The 20,935-nt window shown below is 40.3% G+C and overlaps 1 protein-coding gene across 2 annotated transcripts; it reads right to left on the bottom strand.

The window, feature by feature from the left end:
* Window positions 1–1,719: 1,719 nt before the first annotated feature.
* C11H15orf48 (chromosome 11 C15orf48 homolog) lies at window positions 1,720–20,705 on the bottom strand. Of its 2 annotated transcripts, none has more exons than XM_072043409.1 (5): window positions 20,414–20,705; window positions 20,124–20,212; window positions 19,312–19,372; window positions 18,544–18,635; window positions 1,720–2,259 (listed from the first exon to the last, which is right to left on the bottom strand). In XM_072043409.1, the coding sequence occupies exons 1-4, from the start codon at window positions 20,453–20,455 to the stop codon at window positions 18,567–18,569; spliced, it is 261 nt and encodes an 86-aa protein (XP_071899510.1). In that variant the 5' UTR covers window positions 20,456–20,705; the 3' UTR covers window positions 1,720–2,259; window positions 18,544–18,566. The 2 variants fall into 2 exon arrangements, with proteins under 2 accessions (XP_071899510.1, XP_038041125.1); XM_038185197.2 differs by lacking the exon at window positions 1,720–2,259 and adding an exon at window positions 18,209–18,458 and having other exon boundaries at window positions 20,414–20,703.
* Window positions 20,706–20,935: the final 230 nt, after the last annotated feature.

Genomic DNA, 20,935 nt, shown 5'->3' with positions numbered 1-20,935 from the left:
CTTCTCCTGAAATACAGATACAACTTTGATGACTACCCATATGAGTCAAGTTTTTTTTTTTTTTTTAAACAAGGAGTGGACTGCAAACCCTTGCATTCTGCTCATATTCTTAAGTGTTCTTATGCTAAGATGAAACTTAACATAAACCAATTTTATTTCTGAATTGGTGTTTTCCTTGCTTAATGAAGATTTTTACTTTCTAAATTGTGTTGACACTCCTTTCAATAGTAGCAGCACTTTTTTCTATACCAGTAGGATTACCATGTAAAATGTTATACCTGAACTCGGTCTTCAACATCCAAACTGGCACTGCCAAAAGTCTTTTTCTTGATTTTCTTTGTACATTAAGAAATAAAACATGTATCTTCCCCCTTCCCTAGACCTCTTAATCCACTTCCCAGCTTCTCCTCACCCTTGTTCTTGGTTAAGAAATTACACTGGGCACTAACTGCCACTCTGTGCTCTGGGGATGGCAAATCCCCTTTGCTTTTACTCTTCTCATTTAATTCTCCACAGCTGAATGCTCTAGGAAGGACAACACCTGCCCTTCCGTTCTGTGAGATACCTGACAACTTTGGAAGCTGCTGAAATAAATGCTTATCTTTTCCATTTACTTCTGTGCAGTTATGACAGCAATCTGCTCTTAGAACGCATGCCTGCCTGCTTTCTACTTTTACAGCTGTAAAATAATGATAATCCAAATCTATATTTTTACTCCTTTATCTATTTTCCTTTTCTCCATGTATTCTGTTTCCTCAGTTTCACAGTTTCTTCTTTTGAAAACTGCCAGTGGTAAAGTGCATGACATAATTTAGTCACTTCTATTAAGGTTATGAAGCATGCACACCTTTCGCAGCACCAATTTCTGCAGAAAAACAAGCCACTTCCTGAACACAACTATGGCTTTATCCATATGATGACTGCTTTATGATTTCCTTACTGTTATACCTGCTGAAAAGATCAGTGGTTGTTCTAGGGTTGTGAGTAGCATATGAGGACAGTTAAGGCTGTCTGCCCAGGAAACGTCCCACTGCACTCAGTGCCAATACAGACCTGGATCTTAGGCACAGCTGAACTCCTAACAGCAGCTGAATGGCAAGCAGGCAATAAATTCTCCTTGGCTCACACGCATTAAGAGTGCCCAACTCCCACATTCCTCTGGTTTCTTTTTCTCACAATGCACACAAATTAACTAATAAGCCCTCAAATAAATTGAGGGAATGTAAACAAAAACATTTAATGATAGTAACCAGCCTTCCTCCCCCACCCCTCCCCCCAAAAAATCAACTCTACTTGAATGTAAATACTATATTTAAACTTATTCATAATTCAGATGATAGTAAAGTTTTGAAACTTGTATACCGTTATTTATCGTTTTTTTTTGATTTCCCACGTTTTTTTCCTCCAAACCCAGTGTAAGAACAGGTCCGACAAACCGCATGGCCAGGCTGCCCCTTGCACTAAGCAGCTAGTCCTGCCCAAATTTACCAGCAGAGGGGGCATTAGGCCCAACGTTAATAAATGTGCCCCGAGTATAACCGCTGGGACGTGCTGGTTTAGGTGTCATAAGAATGTATCCTGCCACAAATCTTTCAAATGACTTACTAGTAAGCAAAAAAAAAAAAAAAAAAAAAAGTCGTGTCGTGTCCCCCCCTCCCTCCCCCCCGCGGATACACACATATAATAAGAAAAAGCACAAGCCTACCACGGATTTCCTAATCAATTACTGGGAAATATTTAAGGTTCTTCTTAAAGGTCTGTACAGAAAATACCCATGGAATACAGAGTGGAATAAGTTACCTTCTGCCAGTCCCAGGTATGCAATAATAATAAAAAAAAAAAAAAAAAAAAAAAAAGTTCTATGACTATAAGTCAGCTGTGGCTATCAAATGCAATTAGAACAAATTACATTCATTAATGTAAACAACACTATCCATCATGCAAGCCATAAGTTTCTATGAAAATAAGTACTGTTTCTGTGGGGTGCTGAGTTCGAATTAACAGGATGTTTTTTTCAAGATAAAGGATTTGATGACACTTTGAATTAAAAATATACACTGAGGGAAGCATTTTTGTTTCTAAACAGGGAGATACAAAATAAGTAGAAAATACCACAGTGCTGCAATTGCTACTGCTGTCTTTTAAGGTAGCTGAACAGGCTTCACGTAGAGGCTGAGCAACTCACAACCACAGCTTCCTTCCCGTAAAGTCTTCTTTCATTTCTTCAAGCTATTAAGCAATTCCAGATTTTCTATGCTTCTGCAAAAAACACATACCATCAACTAGAAAGTGAAATCACCCAACTCAGTTACACAGCACCATTTTCTTGGTGCTTTGACATTTGCTTTAAGCGTAGCCTAGATGGAACAAGTTATTGTGTTTTTCAGGTAACCATGCTGCTTGGACTTGCCATGGAGCAAAGGTCAAGTCATATCATAGAAAATATAAAAGCAAGCAACTCTTTGTGTATCAAAAGTTAAAGGGTCATAAGCAGTAAGTGAATATATGTTTCTAGATCCACACACTTGTTGATAGCCATACAGGATATCATATTACATTAGATCAATTAATTATCTCAGTAAATTAGCAGTGAAACCAGAACATTATTTTTCCCCTCAGAATTACTACAGTTAATGTTTCTCTGGAGAAAGGATAGAGGGAAGAGGTAGTCTCTAATTTTAGCCATTGGAGATAGAAGCAGCCCACAGAGCAAGAGTAACACAACAAAAAGAAATCTTACTACTGGATCCACCAACTGCTATGGCTGAGTAAGGATATTCAAACTGCAGAGAGTTTTTTTTTTTTTTCTTAGATCGTTAATACTTTATTGATAATATGAGGTGTGTTTGTGTACAAAAGAGGGAGTTGGGAAAAAAAAAAACAAAACATACACACACAACTGTTATAAGCTCCCTCTTAATTAATTTTCAGAGAGCATTGCATTAATAATAGAAAGGAATTTATTGAGTAAGCAACAGCAAGCAAAACAGCGCTGGGCGGCCGGGGAGTCTCGGCTCCACCAACGGCGCGCACCTCACCCCCCCCCAGGGTCCCTTTTTATATCTTGGTGATTTCAGGATTACGCAGCACGTCCGGGTATGTTCTGCGACTGCGCGCACTGTTGCTAGGGGGTCGTCTCTGTCCCTCTGGTGGTCGTGAAGATGAAGGGGCCGTAGTCTTCCTCGGCGTTGTGGTTCAACTTCTTTCTTTATTTGGTCATGTTGGCCCAGCGTGAGACAGGAAGGCAGGGTGTTGATACACTAGTTTAACAACTTATCAGAAAATGGTTACATGAACTTTACAGCTGTGTTTTCTGAACAAAAGAGGCTACTGAGATGCAGAAGGAGGGAAGGGGAGAGGATTCTTTTTTTGTTACATTAAGCAATGGAATTTTCATAGTGTCTAGCTAAGCATTATACAGCTCCTTACTTCAGCAGGAAACCTTCGCAACACCTGCTCCTCAAATAAAACTCTTTGTTTTATAATACAAAGGACAATGAACAAACATCTATGGTGTATGTATTACAATCCCTCCTTTTTCTTTTAGTTACTCATTTTGTTCATTGAAGCTCTGCAATGCCTGGCTACTAAGAACTAATGTTTCCTCGATTCCTTCGTTGGTACTTATTGGCTCGTATCTGGCATGTATGAGCATTAAATGTGCCGCTTCTAAATGTCCCTTTACAATCGCATTCAATTTATTAAAAATACATGGTCCAAAAGTTAGTGCTATTATTAAGAACAACAAAGGTCCTGTTATTGTTGATAATAAAGTAGTAAGCCAAGGTGAATAATTAAACCAAGATTCGTACCAGCTCTGTCGGGCTTCATTCTCCCGTTTCCTCTTTTTTTTTTTCAACCCTTCGCTGGGTCTTGCCATTGTATCTCTTACCTCTCCAGTGTGATCAGCATACACACAGCATTTCTCTTTCGGGGCTGCACACAGCCCGTCCTGTTGTAAAAAAATACCAAATTTAATCCCCTACGATTTTGTAACACTACCTCTGAAAGCGACCTGACAGATTTTCCAGGGCCGAGATGGATTGTTCAATTTGGGTCAGGTCCTCGTCCTCAGCAATGTGTAAGAAGCAAATTCTTGATTTTGTTTAACCAATGAGGCTACCCTGGTCCCCACTCCAGCTCCTCCCAGGATTATTAGGGTGGCCAAAGTTAGAGCCGTGAATGGTTCCCATCTTTCCAGATGATGCCTTGCCACTGTGTGCTGGGTATACATATAATCCTCAGAGTGGTATAGAATCCTTGGTATAATTATCACCTGTATACAGAAATCACGAGATGCATTAAAGAGTTTTAGTGATAGACAAGGAGTTACGCCCACTCACGAACAAACCCACCTAGCGTTGTTGGCTGGGATTAACCACTCGGCTGATTATTTTCCATTCTCCATGATATTACATAGGTGACACTTCCCACTAGGAACCGTGCACACACACCTACCACCTCCAGTGACTTCTGTTAGTGTTACCCTTATGTCTTTTCCCAACTGTAATGTAGAGGGCTGTTCTCGTTTGTGTGGGAGGGCTCCCCAGGATTCCCGATAGCATCATAATATGAAAGCCTTATACTAAAGCATAATCAACACTGTTTTGTTACATTTGGGTTTGTTTTGTTTAATAATTGGTAGCTGGCATTCATGCCCCCCCCCCCCCATATGTTATTCTCAGCTATGTTATCATTCTCGGCTTTACCTGAACTCGTAGGGCTTCCAAGGGTTGGCACTGTAGTATTTTCCGCAGGCTGGATTCCCTGGATATTTCCTCATTTGGTCCTACTGCCTGGGGCCTATCAGCATCCTCCTTTTTATTAGTACGAGTCCTCCCCTATCTGTTCTGTGTTTGTAAAATCTGACACCTCACATTTTTCCTAGTACCCAGCTAGTATCATCCAAGTTTGTTATATTTATATATAGAACCTTGCAAATTTCTTTATTTCCATGGAAGGTTCCTGTATACCCTATACCATGCCCTCACCACCTGTAACGGGGGCCTGCTTTTTGGTTACAACCTTGCGGCCCATATCCCACTTGTAAGAATTTATTCCGACCAGCCCCGAGTGTCCAGTCCATAGCAATGGTTTCACACCCCCAGTATGCACAATAATACATGTTCGGGTAATTACAGTACCCCTTTCCTGTGTTAGAACTTGGGCAGAAATAAAATCCTGATCGGTTAAAGCATGGCTGCACTGACACCAGGTCACATAATGTGATGCGGAAACTGGGAGCACCTGCTGTCATTGTTTGCTGGATGACGAATTGATCCTTCCATCTGATCAAGCTCCATTTAAAAGGCTGATGGGGATGCGCAGACCCATAGCTGACCAAAACGATGATACTGACTCCCATGTATCGTAGGAGGTGGTTGGAGCCCATCTAAATTGTCGGCCCCTCAGTCCCCCACCGTTTTCACTTCTCTGCCTCTCTTGTCAGTTCGGTTGCAGCGAACTACAAGGTATCGGTTCTTCTTGGCAGCAGCAGTGTTCTTCAGGGGAACCTACTAGGGAGCCTTTGAAACAGGGCCTCCTCCCCTTCCCACGATACACAGATAATATAAAATACTTATCGAGTCCGTCTTAGTGTCAGCTGCAAGTCGTCAGGGCCTGGAGCTGCCTCCCATTTACCTTCCCGGATTGGTCCTTTCACACGGCTGGCATGCGTCCATCCTTTCTCCGCAGTTCGAATAGCCGTTTCTGTGGTAAGCAAAATAACATAGGGGCCTTCCCCATCGTGGTGTTAAAGCAGTCTCTTTCCAAGTCTTAATTAGAATTGAGGGTGATCAAGTGGCAATTCCAAGTCATAGGGTATACCATATAGCATTTCAAAAGGAGAAATTCCTACATCAGTTCTGGGCTGTGTCCATATGTTTAACAGTGCAAGGGGTAAGCATTTTACCCAAGAAGCCTTAGTTTCCAGCACAAGTTTTGTTAGTTGTTTCTTAATTTCACCATTCATTCACTCTTCCTTTCCAGAAGAGGAGGGGTGCCAGGGGCTGTGAAAATCCCACTCAATCTCTAAGGCCTGCTTTAATCCTTGCAGTAAAGCTTTACATCCATTCAGTCACGTGGTCAATTAGGACAAACAAGTAACTCAGTAAAGTCTACCTGTATACTTTGGAAAGGTCAAAGCCCTGGCTCCCGTCCCCCTCTAGATAGGCTACAGAAGGCCTTTTTATTTACCTTTTGACATATAGTACATCCTCTGCATGTGTGCTTCTGTAAAGTATATATTCCTACACAGACATGCTTTCTTAGAACAACATCACACATTGCTTGCACCTCCCAATGACTCTTCTGATGTAAAACAGTTAATATTTGCCTCATTATCACTTTATTCAGCATTTCTCTCCCATCAGGGAGTATCGATTTTCCTTAAAATGATCCACATATTTGTAACATTAATACCTCCTTGGGAGGTTGTAATTGCTCCAAAATCTTTTTTAGAATTTACCCAAATAGATAGGTGGCCCTGTAAACCCCTGAGGTAAAATTGTTCACCTATATTGTTGCTTCCGCCCCCATTTCAGGGTCTTTCCAGTCAGAGGTGAATATACATGTATGTTTGCTCTCAGGGCCAGAGAGCACTCCATTAATAACACTGTTATTCCAGTCTAACAATTTACTAGTTGAATGCCCAATTTAATCATCAAATCCCTTCCCAACAAGTTAGTCTCTGCCTTGGATACATACAATAATTGCCCAGTGATCATTTTATCCCCTAGTCTCAGCTTGGTATCCCCCAAAAGTGGCACTGTTATCCCAGTCCCTTCTACCCCCATCACATTTAGGGTTTCATTAGTTAATTTAATCCCTGATACTTTACAAGTAACAGCAGTTGGGAGAGCGAGAAACCCCCCCGCAGACACCAAAGTCAGTGCAGAAGGAGGGGGAGGAGGCGCTTCAGGCGCTGGAGCTGAAGCCCCCCTGCGGCCGCTGGAGAGGCCCCTGGTGGAGCAGGCTGTTCCCCCCTCCCCGATGCTTGGGAAACTGAACAAACACCACAGCAAATATGCAAATATACCAAAACTTCTAGACTGTTACTTAGATAATGCCTACATCACCTTTCCCTGCTCATTCAACTTCAAATACCTTTAACACTTTCAACAAACCTTTTAACACTTCCTTTATCTTTCTCTAGCCTTTACTTTTCTAATGCCGACATCAAAGGCTCAGTCAGGGGCCAACTTAATTCCGTACCTTTTCCCTCCAAGATGCTGAAACAACATCAATATACAACATTTCATCCTGTTTTCCTTCTTTCCACAAAAACAACATTGACTGTAATATGGTGTTATAATTAGTAGTTCCATTTAGGAGCCACTCCGCTCCATTCTCTAGTTTATAAAGTGGCCACCACTGATTACAATATTTAATAAGGGTTCTTTTACTCTCTGTACCCTCTTATCCCACTATATCCCTCCAATGTGTTAGTATACATCCTAGGGGGCTTTTCCTCGGGATTTCTTTGCTTTGAACTTTTCCTATTGTAATCTACAGTGGTTAATATTCCACCGTTTTCCTAGAAGCTCTTTACTAGTCAATCCCAATCCCTCCAAAATCCACAATATATAGATACACAAGTAAAATCAGACCACTGTAAATTAACTGCCTGTAGACAATTACACTGGGAACATTTAAACCTGATGAGCCGATAATATGCCTGGGAAAATTTTGTTCCCTTAAACATACACCTCAATGGCAGTCCTTATATTTTCATATTTACATATTAACATATGTATAAAAGAACACTTTAACAAAAATGCCTGGGCTTTTATATATACAATATACAATGTACAGTTACTATTCCAGTTAGAATTATCCCTCAGCAGCTGGAAACATTGTGCCAGTTGCCATTAAAGCTCGCTTACCCTCCTCCTGTCTCTTTCTTAAAATCTTGGACGTCCCCAGAGTTAATGGGGACAGCCACATATTCCTAGTCACTGGTCCCTGAACGCTAGAGTCAGAGTCGCTATCAGAGTCTCCCTGGGGTTGCAGATTAGGAAGCCCGGGAGTCTGAGGGGCTGCAGGTGGTGGTGGTGAAATATAGGGAGGCAGTGGGGCTGGGGTCTCTAATTCTCGTTTTTTTTTTTTTTTTTCTTGTGCCTCCCATCCCCTCCTTTTTCTTTTAGAGGATATAAATTGGCTCGAGTTTCCGAGCTGATCCACAAATGTGCATATTCACTTTCTTCCAAACTAAAAGGTTCCTTTGAGTTTACATAAATATTTAGGGCCTGGCAAACCCAATCTTCAAAGGACCCAAATACGGACTAGTAAAGGTGGTCTCCTCGAATCTGTTTACCACCCCAAACTTCAACACAATAATGTATCATTTTTACTTTATTGCTTCCCCGCCTAAAAGGGGAATCCTGCCAATTTTTAATCATTAATCCCAGGGTAACCTAACACCAGACGTTACCCTGCCCATGGGACCAGAAGGCTTACTCTTCTTCTGTCCCATCTTCTGGAGCGCCTTCACACACACACACACAAATCGCTTCCCCCTTTTCGTGGCCCAGTCCCTCGCGGGATGTGGGAACCGCACTACCGAGGGGTCCGCACTCGCTTCGTCCGCAATTGGACGTCTCACAACGCTACGCTCCAGGATACCCAACCCCAACCGAACGGATCACCGGCCTATACTTACTCACTCCTGAGTCTTCGTTCGGTCTTCGTGCACAAAGATTACTAGGGGTTGCCGGCTTTATTTGCTTGCTGCCGAATTTAGGGTTCGTCGGTGAAGGATTTGAATGAAAGTAGTCCTAGCGAAGGCCGCTGAAATCAGCGGGGCGCCCCCTCCGAAGGTCTTTCAATCAGATTGCCTTCATCCGAGTCACGGCACCAAATTTGTTATAAGCTCCCTCTTAATTAATTTTCAGAGAGCATTGCATTAATAATAGAAAGGAATTTATTGAGTAAGCAACAGCAAGCAAAACAGCGCTGGGCGGCCGGGGAGTCTCGGCTCCACCAACGGCGCGCACCTCACCCCCCCCCAGGGTCCCTTTTTATATCTTGGTGATTTCAGGATTACGCAGCACGTCCGGGTATGTTCTGCGACTGCGCGCACTGTTGCTAGGGGGTCGTCTCTGTCCCTCTGGTGGTCGTGAAGATGAAGGGGCCGTAGTCTTCCTCGGCGTTGTGGTTCAACTTCTTTCTTTATTTGGTCATGTTGGCCCAGCGTGAGACAGGAAGGCAGGGTGTTGATACACTAGTTTAACAACTTATCAGAAAATGGTTACATGAACTTTACAGCTGTGTTTTCTGAACAAAAGAGGCTACTGAGATGCAGAAGGAGGGAAGGGGAGAGGATTCTTTTTTTGTTACATTAAGCAATGGAATTTTCATAGTGTCTAGCTAAGCATTATACAGCTCCTTACTTCAGCAGGAAACCTTCGCAACACCTGCTCCTCAAATAAAACTCTTTGTTTTATAATACAAAGGACAATGAACAAACATCTATGGTGTATGTATTACAACAACAACCCAACAGATAAAGCCAGAGTACATAGATACTCGAGACAGCAACTGAAAAGCATTAGATGCCTTTACATTACCATGCAGCCAACTCTGGAGCATACCCATATTTCAGGGCCAAACTGTGGTGGTCACAAGTTAAACCAACATCAATTTTGCTTACAGATTGCAGCATTAGTTGATCTGTTGTGCTGTTAAGCTAGAATGTTTGATAGCTAACTTTACAATTTTTCTCTTAAGCAAGGGTATGTATTACCCATCTCATGCATACCACACCCATTCATTCCTGATAATAAAAACAATTGTAGAGTTACCCACACCCCGTTCCTTTGTTCGGTTGCCACATATCCTTTTATTTGTTTCATGAAGAAGAAAATACAATAGGTAAAGAAGTTCCCTTGGCTCATAATTTTGGTACCTCTGATTACAGGTTGCTTCAACAAATCCTCATCTCTAGCTACAGTAATAACTTTGTGCTTTAGTATTTCTTATTGAGGAATGTATATTATGTCTGTGGTACTGCCAAACAGACAGCTGTGAAGATTTCTGAGAACAGGCTGATTGGTCAAACATTTAGGATCTTTACTGAGTAACTCTACATATAACTTAGGTGAGAATTTGGCATTTAAAGCAGTGGCCTGTAGAGGGTATATATGTTTTGTCCTTTATGTGCATCAAAAAGTGATACACCCAACACATAGCTCAAACTTCTACCTATCACCCTGTTTTGCATACTACAGAAGCTTCCTCTTTGAACTAATGGGGATACAGAAACTTCAGTCACACCCTTATTATTAAACTTATAATAATTATAAACTTATTATATATTTAATAATTAGTTATAAACTTATTATTTCTCTTAAGAGGCAATTTAAAAAAAAAAAACAACAAAGATGTACGTGCATATGTACACAATCACTACAAGTTCTGTGATAATTCCATCTCTCCCTGAAATCTGTAACTTCAAAATCAATTTGTTTTACATCTACTTCATACAGCATGCTATGATAACATTAAAATTATGGCTTAGTTTGGCAATGAACAGAACTGAAGTCATTATAACTACGATTTTGCAATGTATTTCTGCTTCTGGGGGTAGGGTGGATATTGCAGTCTTTAAGCCAAATTCTGTCTTCTGACTAAACATGTTCCATTCAAAGCATTTCATAAGACAAAAAATAAAAACTCTGTAAAGGCAGCATAATGTTAACATATATTTTCCCAGATACATAACTAAGATCTCATCAAAGTCCTACCTGACTATTTTAAACACTTACAAAGTCACCCAACATGACTCGAAAAGGACAGCCTTTTTTTTTTCCTTCATATTTCAGGCTTCACTGAATTGTAAGAGTCTTACAACAGGTAAGAGAGATGAATCATTACATGAAACGTTAACATCTTTAATATAAGAACAGGGTTTTTTTTTGTTCATTTGTTTTTTGATGTAATGAATCAGTGATTTATGACAAGTATGTGACTTTGCTTTCTTTGGCAAACTGATAACATTTCCCTGTTACTACCAGGAATTACAACCAATGTATTTTTTCAGCACTTACTTCCTTGTTTGTGCTGCAGCAGCAAGTCTGGTACAGGACGGTATTTAGTCACCTACTTACTGCAAATACATTTATTTGAATTAAAAAAAAAAAAAAAGTCACACAAAAAGCAACCAAGAATGAAATAGCCTTGCTAAAAATGAAAGCTTAAACACATTTACTTAAGTTTTTCAAACTTGTATGGCTTTCTGACCTCTCAGCTAATCTGTCTGCATCTACAGCTACCTCATTTGCTCCCAACATATCATGCAGTGTAATAAAAGTATTGAAATAAGTTGCACTTGATAATGCATCATACTGATCCTATGTGAATTTTGCAGTAAAAATCTGTGTATTCTAAGACACCTGACCAGGAATACAAGGAACTCCAGCTTTTCAGAACATGGGGATTTTGACAATCCATGTAACAATCCAGCAGGATAAGCTTGGCATTCCTTGCTTATACCTTGCAGCATGCACCAGTCCTGTCAGAAGATGAAACGCAGCTCTGTGAAAAAGTCTGAGGAACCACAGTAGGCCTCAGACACTAGCAGGTTACCTCTGGTCTACCAGAAAAGTCTGATCTCATGCCATATACCATACAAAAGAAGTAGAATGACAGGAAGTGGCTTGAACACTGGAGAGTTCTAGAAAAGGGTTGTAACCATGAAGTGGGAGAGCAACAACTCTGCCTTCTGACTGCACTGCTTCACAGAAGTTCCTTCAGGCAATGCTGAGTGGGTCGCTACAGACCTCCGGTCCCCCCAGTCTGGTTTGGGTGTTGTATCCTACTGACATTTTGACCTAAGTCTGTAGATACCCAATTTGACACCATCTGATATCATCAATGTCTGTACAAAACTCACTCCAGCAGAGAATTCTGCTTTCAAAATACGAAAAAACGAACTGCTGTGTAAAGTCACAAATTCAAAAGCTACCACCCCCTGCCCTGCTTCATGAAGCCAGCAAAACTCTGGCTGAGTGAGTGCTAGCCTAAAAAATAATGTTTCTGAATTTACTTAAAAAACAAACAAACAAACAAACAAAACCACCACCAAACATAAAAGAAGATACGAAAGGGAAAAAACCGTTTCACAGCTGTTGCTTCGACTGTCACCATCATGGTCTGCAAGGCTACAGGAATCCACACAATTCACAGTATTTAGGAATAAGCAACTACTTGCCACTTCAAGTTTGTGGTTTCAGAACATGAACATGTCACTTTCACATTTTATTGTCAGAAAACAACCGGATCAATCAGATTTCAGTCAGAAAACAGATCTTACTCAAAGCAAAAGACGTTCTGAAGATATTAAGTAAGGAAGAGAATCCCATAATATTATTAGCAGACACTGTCTTTAGTTTTCCACATCAACATAATTAACAAATAGTTTTCAGTGAAATGGAACCCACCTAACAATACAATATTAATATGTTTACAAATTTAAAGAAAAAAACTGTTTTACCTGAGTTTTAAGTGAGACAAAGCATACTTATGTATGAGGCAAATTAAAATTTTATTTTCAAAACTGGAAAACAATTATTCAGTATCTGCTGTTTTTAAAGCACATAGAGAAAGTACAGAAATCTTTGATTAAAGAGCTCAGATTATGCATCTTTACCACTGTTACAAAAAAAAAATAAAGAAAACATTCTTACTAAAGTCATGACTGTGGTGGGTTTATTTTTTCCTTTTTTTTTTTTTTTTTCATAATTTCTGAGTTTAAATCACCAGCCTAATTATAAATTGATCTAATAATTTTACATGTTTAACTTTCTATAGCACAGTACAGGTATATACTAATAAACAGAACTAACAGCGTAAGCAAGTTAGACCAAGACAATTCTATGTTTTTCTTATATTGTTTTGGTGGATGAAAGAGAGACATAGCATGAGGAAAAAAAAATGTGTCAGCAAGGGAAACAAAGAAGGAGTTTCTGCAGCAAATAGGAGGGTGTGAGAGGTAGAAATCAAGTAATACCTGTTTTCTGATATAGTAGGGATCAAATGTTTGAAGTTGAAGAGACCTGTTTTCAATTGCTTGAAGCTTATAAAGCTGGATACACATTTATCTGAATTTTAATATACTAGCACAAACACTTTCTAAGTACTACAGGACCAAGGTCACAAGGATGACTGGCTTTATCTTAAAACATCACATTGTGAAGTCTAATGTATTTAGTCAAAAGGATTTTAGGAAGTGTTACATATGGGGCCAAACCTTGGCCACCAGCAGCAGCAGATCTGCTGCCCAGAGCAGGTGCATAGCCACACACAGGCATCAAGGCCCATCACCCAGACAGATGGCACAGCCACATATCACAGTAGGCCCTGGTGTCTCCAGTCCAGCCTGGCCATTTCATGAGGAGCCACAAGGCACAGGGTGGAAGCTGTGGCCTGAGTACAAGAGATGACTTGAGCAGCATGGGCCTGCTGTGCCATGTGGCATGTGGCCAGGCAGGTGGCCTCAGCCCAGCCCCACAGCACTTGTGTCACACAGGTGACCTGACCTTGCCAGAGTTAGGTGTAGGCAAGAGCAAAACAAAAGCAAGCACTTCTGCACATGCTCCCACTGCTGTTTGATGAGACTTCTGTTTTATTTTTAGACCAGCACATGACAAGCCCAGAGAAATTACTTCTGGGACTCTGACTTGCTAACTCTGCTTCATCACACCAAATCAAACCCTATCATCTCCTAACCCCACAGATACTATTTCCTAGAATCTCCCTTATTCGCTATACAGAGAAATCCTTTACCTCACAAACTACTTGAGACAGCACACCACCACAGAGAGTTTACCTCCTCAGTCCTCCCACCTAAAAATGGTGTATTTACACAGAACCCAGGTGTGGCAAGTTTACTCTCTTCGTACCTCTTCTCTCCTTGCTGCAATCGTCAGCCCTACTGAGGGCTCACAGCCTTCCAGCACTCCCACAGGTGGTCTGACAGCAATGCACGTCGAGGCTCATCCTTCTGCCCTCCCCTGCCTCACAGAGAAGGGAAGAACCCACATAGCACTTACTGCACCTCCTTAATGAAGTGCTAATGAAAGCCCTGTGTCCCACCATTACCCACCAGCAGCAGGCAACCCTGTGCTCCCTCCTCTCCACTGAGAGGTGGCTGAGGGAGATGGCAGCCGGCAGCCATGGGGCATGGAGGATCCCTCAGGATTCCCCTTCAGTGTGGTGGCGAGTAACAGCCGCTGGACAGCTGCTCTCTCATGTTGGCTTAACATGTAATGGAGTTTGTCTCTGTGAGGTATCCTTAGAGGGCACCGCAAATCCCTCATTAATTCTACAGGAGGACATTGCTGGCAAGAATTGACATATAATGTTATCTGAAAGTAACACATTATTAAACTGAAATCCTTTGATTGCTAGGCCAAAGTACAGAATGAATAGGGTTGATAGAGCCTCCATGAAATGCCACAAGGGTGTCTGATCTTTGCACGGGGTGAGGCCCATAGGTACCTGTTCACTCTGGACTTTCCCTGAAGGGTGTAATTTGTGGTGAAGGCTATTTTATGATGGCAAAGTGCTTTCAGCAAACAATCTGCTTGCTGTCTATTCAAATCAGCACCTGAATGTAAATAGTTGCCGAGTCCAGCCACAGCTCACCAGGTCTTCTTCTTCACTAATGCTTCTCCATTTCCATTTCAGTCAGGCTTTCAAGTGATGGTGTTATCTTGTGTGCTGCCTGTATGGCAGGCATGTGCTATACACTGAAGGCTTCAGACAATGAATTAAAACTGTGCTGAGTAGTGTGGCCATGTTTGTTTAATCTGAAAGCTTTTTTGGGAAGCATCCAACACCAAACAGCGGCCAGAACCCGTGAATCATTCCCATTACTCTTGTTTGTTTTCTACAGTTAGCCCTAGGGGCAAGAGCCCTCTGCACTGAGACAGATGACAACCGGAGGATGAACAATTTCCTTTAATGATTGCAACAGGCCCCACTGTAAATAACTACTTACTACAGAAATTACATGCACCAATGAAATAACTAGGTAGTAAACTATTTGCAGTGGAGAAACATGGAGGGGTAGGCCTGTCAGGCAGAGAAATGCTGACACGGAGGCTATCATATGCAAAGAAAACCAAAGGAGAAACTCAGCACAGGTCTTGGATCCCATAAATCTTGTATCGTTCTGTTTAAGCCTTTAAGTACTACTGTAATAACAAAGAATTGCAATTAAAATAAACATACATAGCAAAGAATATATATATATTTTGATTGTTAGGCTTCACTTTCTGGAAGTTAAAATGAATTCAGAGCATTTGAAATTTTGCTCAAAGATTTTGTGAACTTACAGAGTTAATACATGAAGTAATGGTCCTTACAGCCAGGCCATCAAGCTTGTCCCATGTCATGGCTCCTTTAAGGATATGTATGTTTAAAGGTGTATCAGATAAGATGGAGAAAGGGTAGAGGCTAAAATGAGGTTGACAGTTATGTTTTATCCTTCTTGGGGCCTAGCTCTCTTATTAACTAAAGAAAAGATAAGTATCTTAGTGAAAGCCTGGGAGACAGTAAGTGAAATACAGATCAGGAATTTTTTAATGACTCCTAAAACAAAAAGGAAGTATTTTAGAAGGCTGAAAGAGCTGGCATTTTATAAAGCCTGAATCAGACCCAAGAACAGACAGTAGCACTCAGGTTCCCCTGTATGGTACTGCTCCTTGAAAGCAAGGCTTTAAACATTTGTTAAGTTTCTGCTGATTGTTTGAACTGATGGATTTGTCTATTTACAAAATTACATAAACTTTTCTTGCCCCAAATTTTATTTTTTGGGGGGACACAATTATTGCTTCAGTTTGCATGCATACTGCAGAAAGCAACCTTCTATTCTTCCAGAAAACTATTTACAAATGGGCTTTAATAGTTATCAACCAGCTGCAGAAAAGCATAACTTGTATAGATTCTAATGATTGTGATGGTGATTAGCACCATTAAAAATCATTGCTAATGGTTTTTAATCCAGATTTGAAATTTTAACAAGCCAATGAGCATTTTAATGAAACTTTGTAATTAATATGATAGTTGGAAGTGATATAGCTCCATGGAAAAGTACTAGCCAGGGTGAGTGAAGACAGCAATTGTTTAAAAAACAAAAACCTAGAACAGAAGTTTAAGTAGGATGCAGAAGTAGAAAAGAATGGAGAGAAGAAAGAAAGAAAGAAGTGAAATTTATTTCAACAGCCTTTAAATTGCACAAAGAATAAAAAGTCATGGGTTTGCATTACACAGGACAAGGAAATCTTACTGTTCTCATAAAAGTAAACTCATAAAATTCAACGGATTAAATCTTTACTGTCTTAACTCTGATGTTTGCAGAATAAGGAAATAACCTGTATATTGCTTTATTGCTTTATGTTGAGCAGTTCCGGTGGGTAGATACAGCAACTGGCCTTGATATTCCCTACTTACGGGAGTAATCTCATCAATACAGCAGACAGAATATTCTTAGGGATGGTCTGAGAACTCAAAAAGTTGTCCCAAGGACTTGGACAATCCTCATAATCTTTTTGAAGTATACGAAGAGACGATGATTTCTCACATTATGTGAAAACCCTTTCCACAAATCTATGTTTTTTGTTTTTTAAAGGATGCAGGTAACAAGCAAAACATTGTATTATTACTTTTGCTATTATGCCCTAAGAGAAAATGAGAAGCAATAACCTGGGACTGATGGTAGTCACACTGCCTAATGCACTACTGGAAGACACCAATGAAAAGTGTTTAAGTACAAAAATCATGTAAAAATGACTTGTTTCCTTAATGTTGACATACTTAGGTCAAAAGAAGTAATAGTATTCAAAGACCATACACGTAATTTACTTAAGGACAAACTCATTTAATTCATGCATGAACTTAGAGCACAGCACAGCACATCTTTTAATGTAATAGAGCAACATATGTAAATACACAGTAACTTACAGAAAATATTTTGAAACATTTCTCTATTTAAATGATTAAAAGTTTATTCCCCAGAACACTAGATTTTTGTAGTTATATACTACCTGCTTGTCTTGTAATGTCATGACTTAAAATGAAAGCTAAGCATGTATTCTGAAGTCCTGTTGTTCCTTTCACTCTTAAATATAAATGCTGCTGAGTCATACTTACATATTAAATATGCTGTATCTGCACACAAGTGTGGAATAAGTAACTCTTTAACTTCTTCTCAGCATCAAAAAATTCTTTAAAAACCTTGAAGTCTTTGAAGCCAACCTACCTTAAGATTTTGGAGACAGTTTTACTAACTTGTTTTGTCTTTGCTACAGCAGAGGAAGCTACAGCACTAGGCTCACTATTACACACTTGAAAGGGGATTTCCTCAAATCAACTTGTTTCAGTTTTGCTTTCTTCCTCTCAGCAAATAACATGCATTCTGATCATCCAGTGTAGAAGAAACTATGTAATATATATGAAAAGGCTTGCAAGGAAAACATACAGAAAATACCCACAAAAGGACTGTTTCACCATTGGATATACATAGATCATTAATTTGTTGGGATTATGGCATCCTTTCCCTAGCCAATTCACTTGTAAGGAAACTAAAGAGAAAGTCTTTATGTGGAGTCATTCCTAACTTTAATCTGTGTTATTTTCTCTTTGTTAAAGCAGAGGTCACTAATATCTATTTAAATACAAACAAAACAAACAAAAAAATCACCAAAACTGTGCTGCAAATTTAAGCTTGAACTACCTCCCACAAGATGAAGAAATTAACATTATAAGTGGTTTTGGGTAGTGTGTTTCCCAATTCTAGCATTTTTTTCTAAGTTTAAACAGGAGCAATATTTAAATATAACAGAAATTCTCTCATTTCTAAATCCCTTTTAGCCATGCTAAAGTCTTATGTGTTAATCCCGCAGTCTCAAGTAACATATAAGACTCCCTGGTGGATTACGCTGTGCACATGTACAAGTTTTAGTATTAGGAATAGAACCTTATCTTAACTTCATCTTACGTTATCACATCTAATGTAGGAAATAAATACAAGTTTATTTTATGACATATGTTGCCATACATAGACATCCTCTGGCTATGACGACTATTTAGTCTGAATACAATATGCATGCTGCATTAAAATATAGGATAAAGAGGGAGCAGACCAAGAATCTTAATTTAGAAGGGCTTTTGGGTAATTCCCATGTATGGAATTTACATATAACATTGCAAAGGTTAAACAATTTTATTAAAAAACACTGTAAAATTACAAAACTGATGTATTTTGAGATAATAAAATTCTACAAAAAGGGTGAAGGTTTTTTCCATATGTAATTACCATCTGAATCTTCAATATCTGACATCAAATGCAACCTGAAAATGAGCTCTGAAACAGGTTTTTGGACTACATGGATGTTGTATGCCAACTTCTAAGGCAAAATGAAACTCCTCATCCAGAGTCCAAAAAATGTAGGGAGACCCTAAAAACGTAGCAGAAGCATTTCCGCACACTGATTTCAGTAGTCAAGTTTGTGCAGAAGTGATTCCACTAGATTCATAGAGTACCTTTTAGAGCCAACAGAAACTTGTCACTTTGTAAGCTTTCTGACGTTTTCCAACTCTTCTATGGGTTTCCATTTCTGATGGATTGTTAATAGCTGGATTCAAAAGAAATCATGGAAAAAATTAGCAAACCCTCAGTACTTAAGTCCACTGTCAATAAAATGTTAGTCTTCTCCCCACAACACCACATATCAACTTATTGGTGATAAAGGATTTCTAATAGCTTTATATTTTCCTAGTAAAAATAAGCAAAAATAACAATATCACATCCAATGATTTGTTGAACAAAATCACTTTGATATTAATAAAATAATAAACCCAAATATTATTCACAGATAATTGTATTTTTCCTTGTCCTAGGTGCTCTACTAAACTAAGATTTTTTTTTTTCCTTACAGTTATAATACCCAATAAGCCATTCTCAGTCAATTTTGTAATTCAGGAACAATGCAAATGTAAACAGTATTTCCTCTACAGTCCATATATCTACTGTTATCGATGGAATTGAGTAAGTGGATGTTGTGGGGGCCAACACCAACAAATAGACCACAAATTCAGCAGTTGACCGAGAAGGAAATACCTTAATTACTATCATTAACGTAGGGAAAGTTCTTTAGATAAAGTAATGAGCTATGCAATCATTTCTACTTTTAAATAGATTTCAGCTTTACATTTTTTCCTCATCCGTATTTTGCTAGTTCTTATACATTATAGTTATTGTATTGGAAAAAATATGCTATTTACACTGACTGTATTATTCACATTAATTACCTTCTGAGGCCGGGTAGGATCAATAGTTTCCCATGGCTCTGGATTGCCAGTCTTGTTAATGCTTTAAGAGAAGAAAGCAAACTAGGTACTATGTTTTAGGGTGTGAACTTGCACATACTTTTCTACATGAGGAATCTATTAGCAGTAGAACTATTCACATAAGTAGCTCCTTGAAACACATGTTTACAGGTTTGGTCAACTCTGTATTTTAAATTCTGGTTAGGCATCAATTACGGCTTGCTTTATTTGTAACTTCCAAAGCACCAACATGCCAATATTGTTTGAGTATAAATGTATTATCTAACATTAGACAAAAAAGCTGTAAATCAAAACTGAATAAAGATGCAAATAAAAAGGGGATTCTGATCCTGATGGCTAAAATTGTCTATTTTAGTCACTTTAAAGTAAATACAAAATATCCCAAAAGCTTAGAGAGTGAAGGACTTGGCTCCAGTTTAACTTGTTGTAATTTTGTATTTGCAAATACTGTTCTTTAGATACAGCCTGCTCGCCCCATACCTGAATGGCCTCTACCCAATTGTCTGAGAACAACTAAAACCTATTACACCTAAAGCCAAGAAAAATAAATATTATCTATTAAATCTTAAGTTGGGAAGCCATCTGCATTACACTATATTTATTAATTTTTCAGTATTTAAAGTGTGTAGATGTCTTAATCTTTCCTAGTACTTTGGAACAAGCACTTGGATTTTCTTTTTTTTTTTTTTTTTTTTTCCTCAGGAAAACGTAACTGTCAACTGCCTCCGCAGAGATGAACAAACCAGCATAAATCCGAGCAGTATTTCGCTTACATCACATCAGACTTGCTGAAGAGGGAATAGGCAGAGAAAGCAACAGCCCCAACTGCTGCGAAAGACACGACTCCAACCAGGGGAATGAGCTGAAAGACACGATGTGCAGAAGAGTTGAGGAGCTCCCTGTCCTGGCTGAGCTCGGGAGGGATTTGTAGGGCAGGGGGCCCGGCGGCAGGCCGAGCTTCCCAAGCCCTCAGGGGCCGCACCTCAGGTGGCAGCCCCCGGTCTCGGGGCGCCCACCTCAGCACAGCCGCCGCCGGGGCTCTGAAGCGACCCGAGGCACTTACTTCTTTTTTCGATTTGATTATGTGGAAGAAATTCGTGTTCATCCTCGCTGTGGCTGCGGACCTGGAACAAACAGGGCTGTTACCGAACCTGGGCACCCCCCGGGCGCGGCGTTACCTGACGGGACGGCAAACGAGCGACCTGGCAGCACTGCGGCGGGACAGCGGCACGGGGCGCCGCGCCCTGCGCTTTATACAGGCGGGGAGGTCCCCGCAAACGCGCTCCCGCAACGCCCGGAGCAGCGGCGCGAGAAGCGCGCGCGCCCCCCGGCGGGTGTCCCCGGCTCCTGAGGGGAGCGACGCCGGCCCCTGACGGGAGGCTCCCCTCGCTCCAGCCCTGCTGCCCGACGAACATCACGTCAGGGCAAAGGCCGCGGCCTGCCTCGCTTCAGGGCTGGGCGAGCGTTTCATGGACCGAAAATGGAGCCCAGCTGAAGTCTGGCCCAGCTGCTGCAGCAAAAACTTCACCGTGGCCCTAAGCTTTTAACCTGCCTTTGAGAAAGCAAGCCTTTAGATATGCACATA

This window comes from Anas platyrhynchos, chromosome 11 (assembly GCF_047663525.1).
Source record: "Anas platyrhynchos isolate ZD024472 breed Pekin duck chromosome 11, IASCAAS_PekinDuck_T2T, whole genome shotgun sequence".
NCBI lineage: Eukaryota > Metazoa > Chordata > Aves > Anseriformes > Anatidae > Anas > Anas platyrhynchos.
Note: the sequence above shows the minus strand (reverse complement) of the source record. Positions and strands in the feature narration are given on the sequence as shown.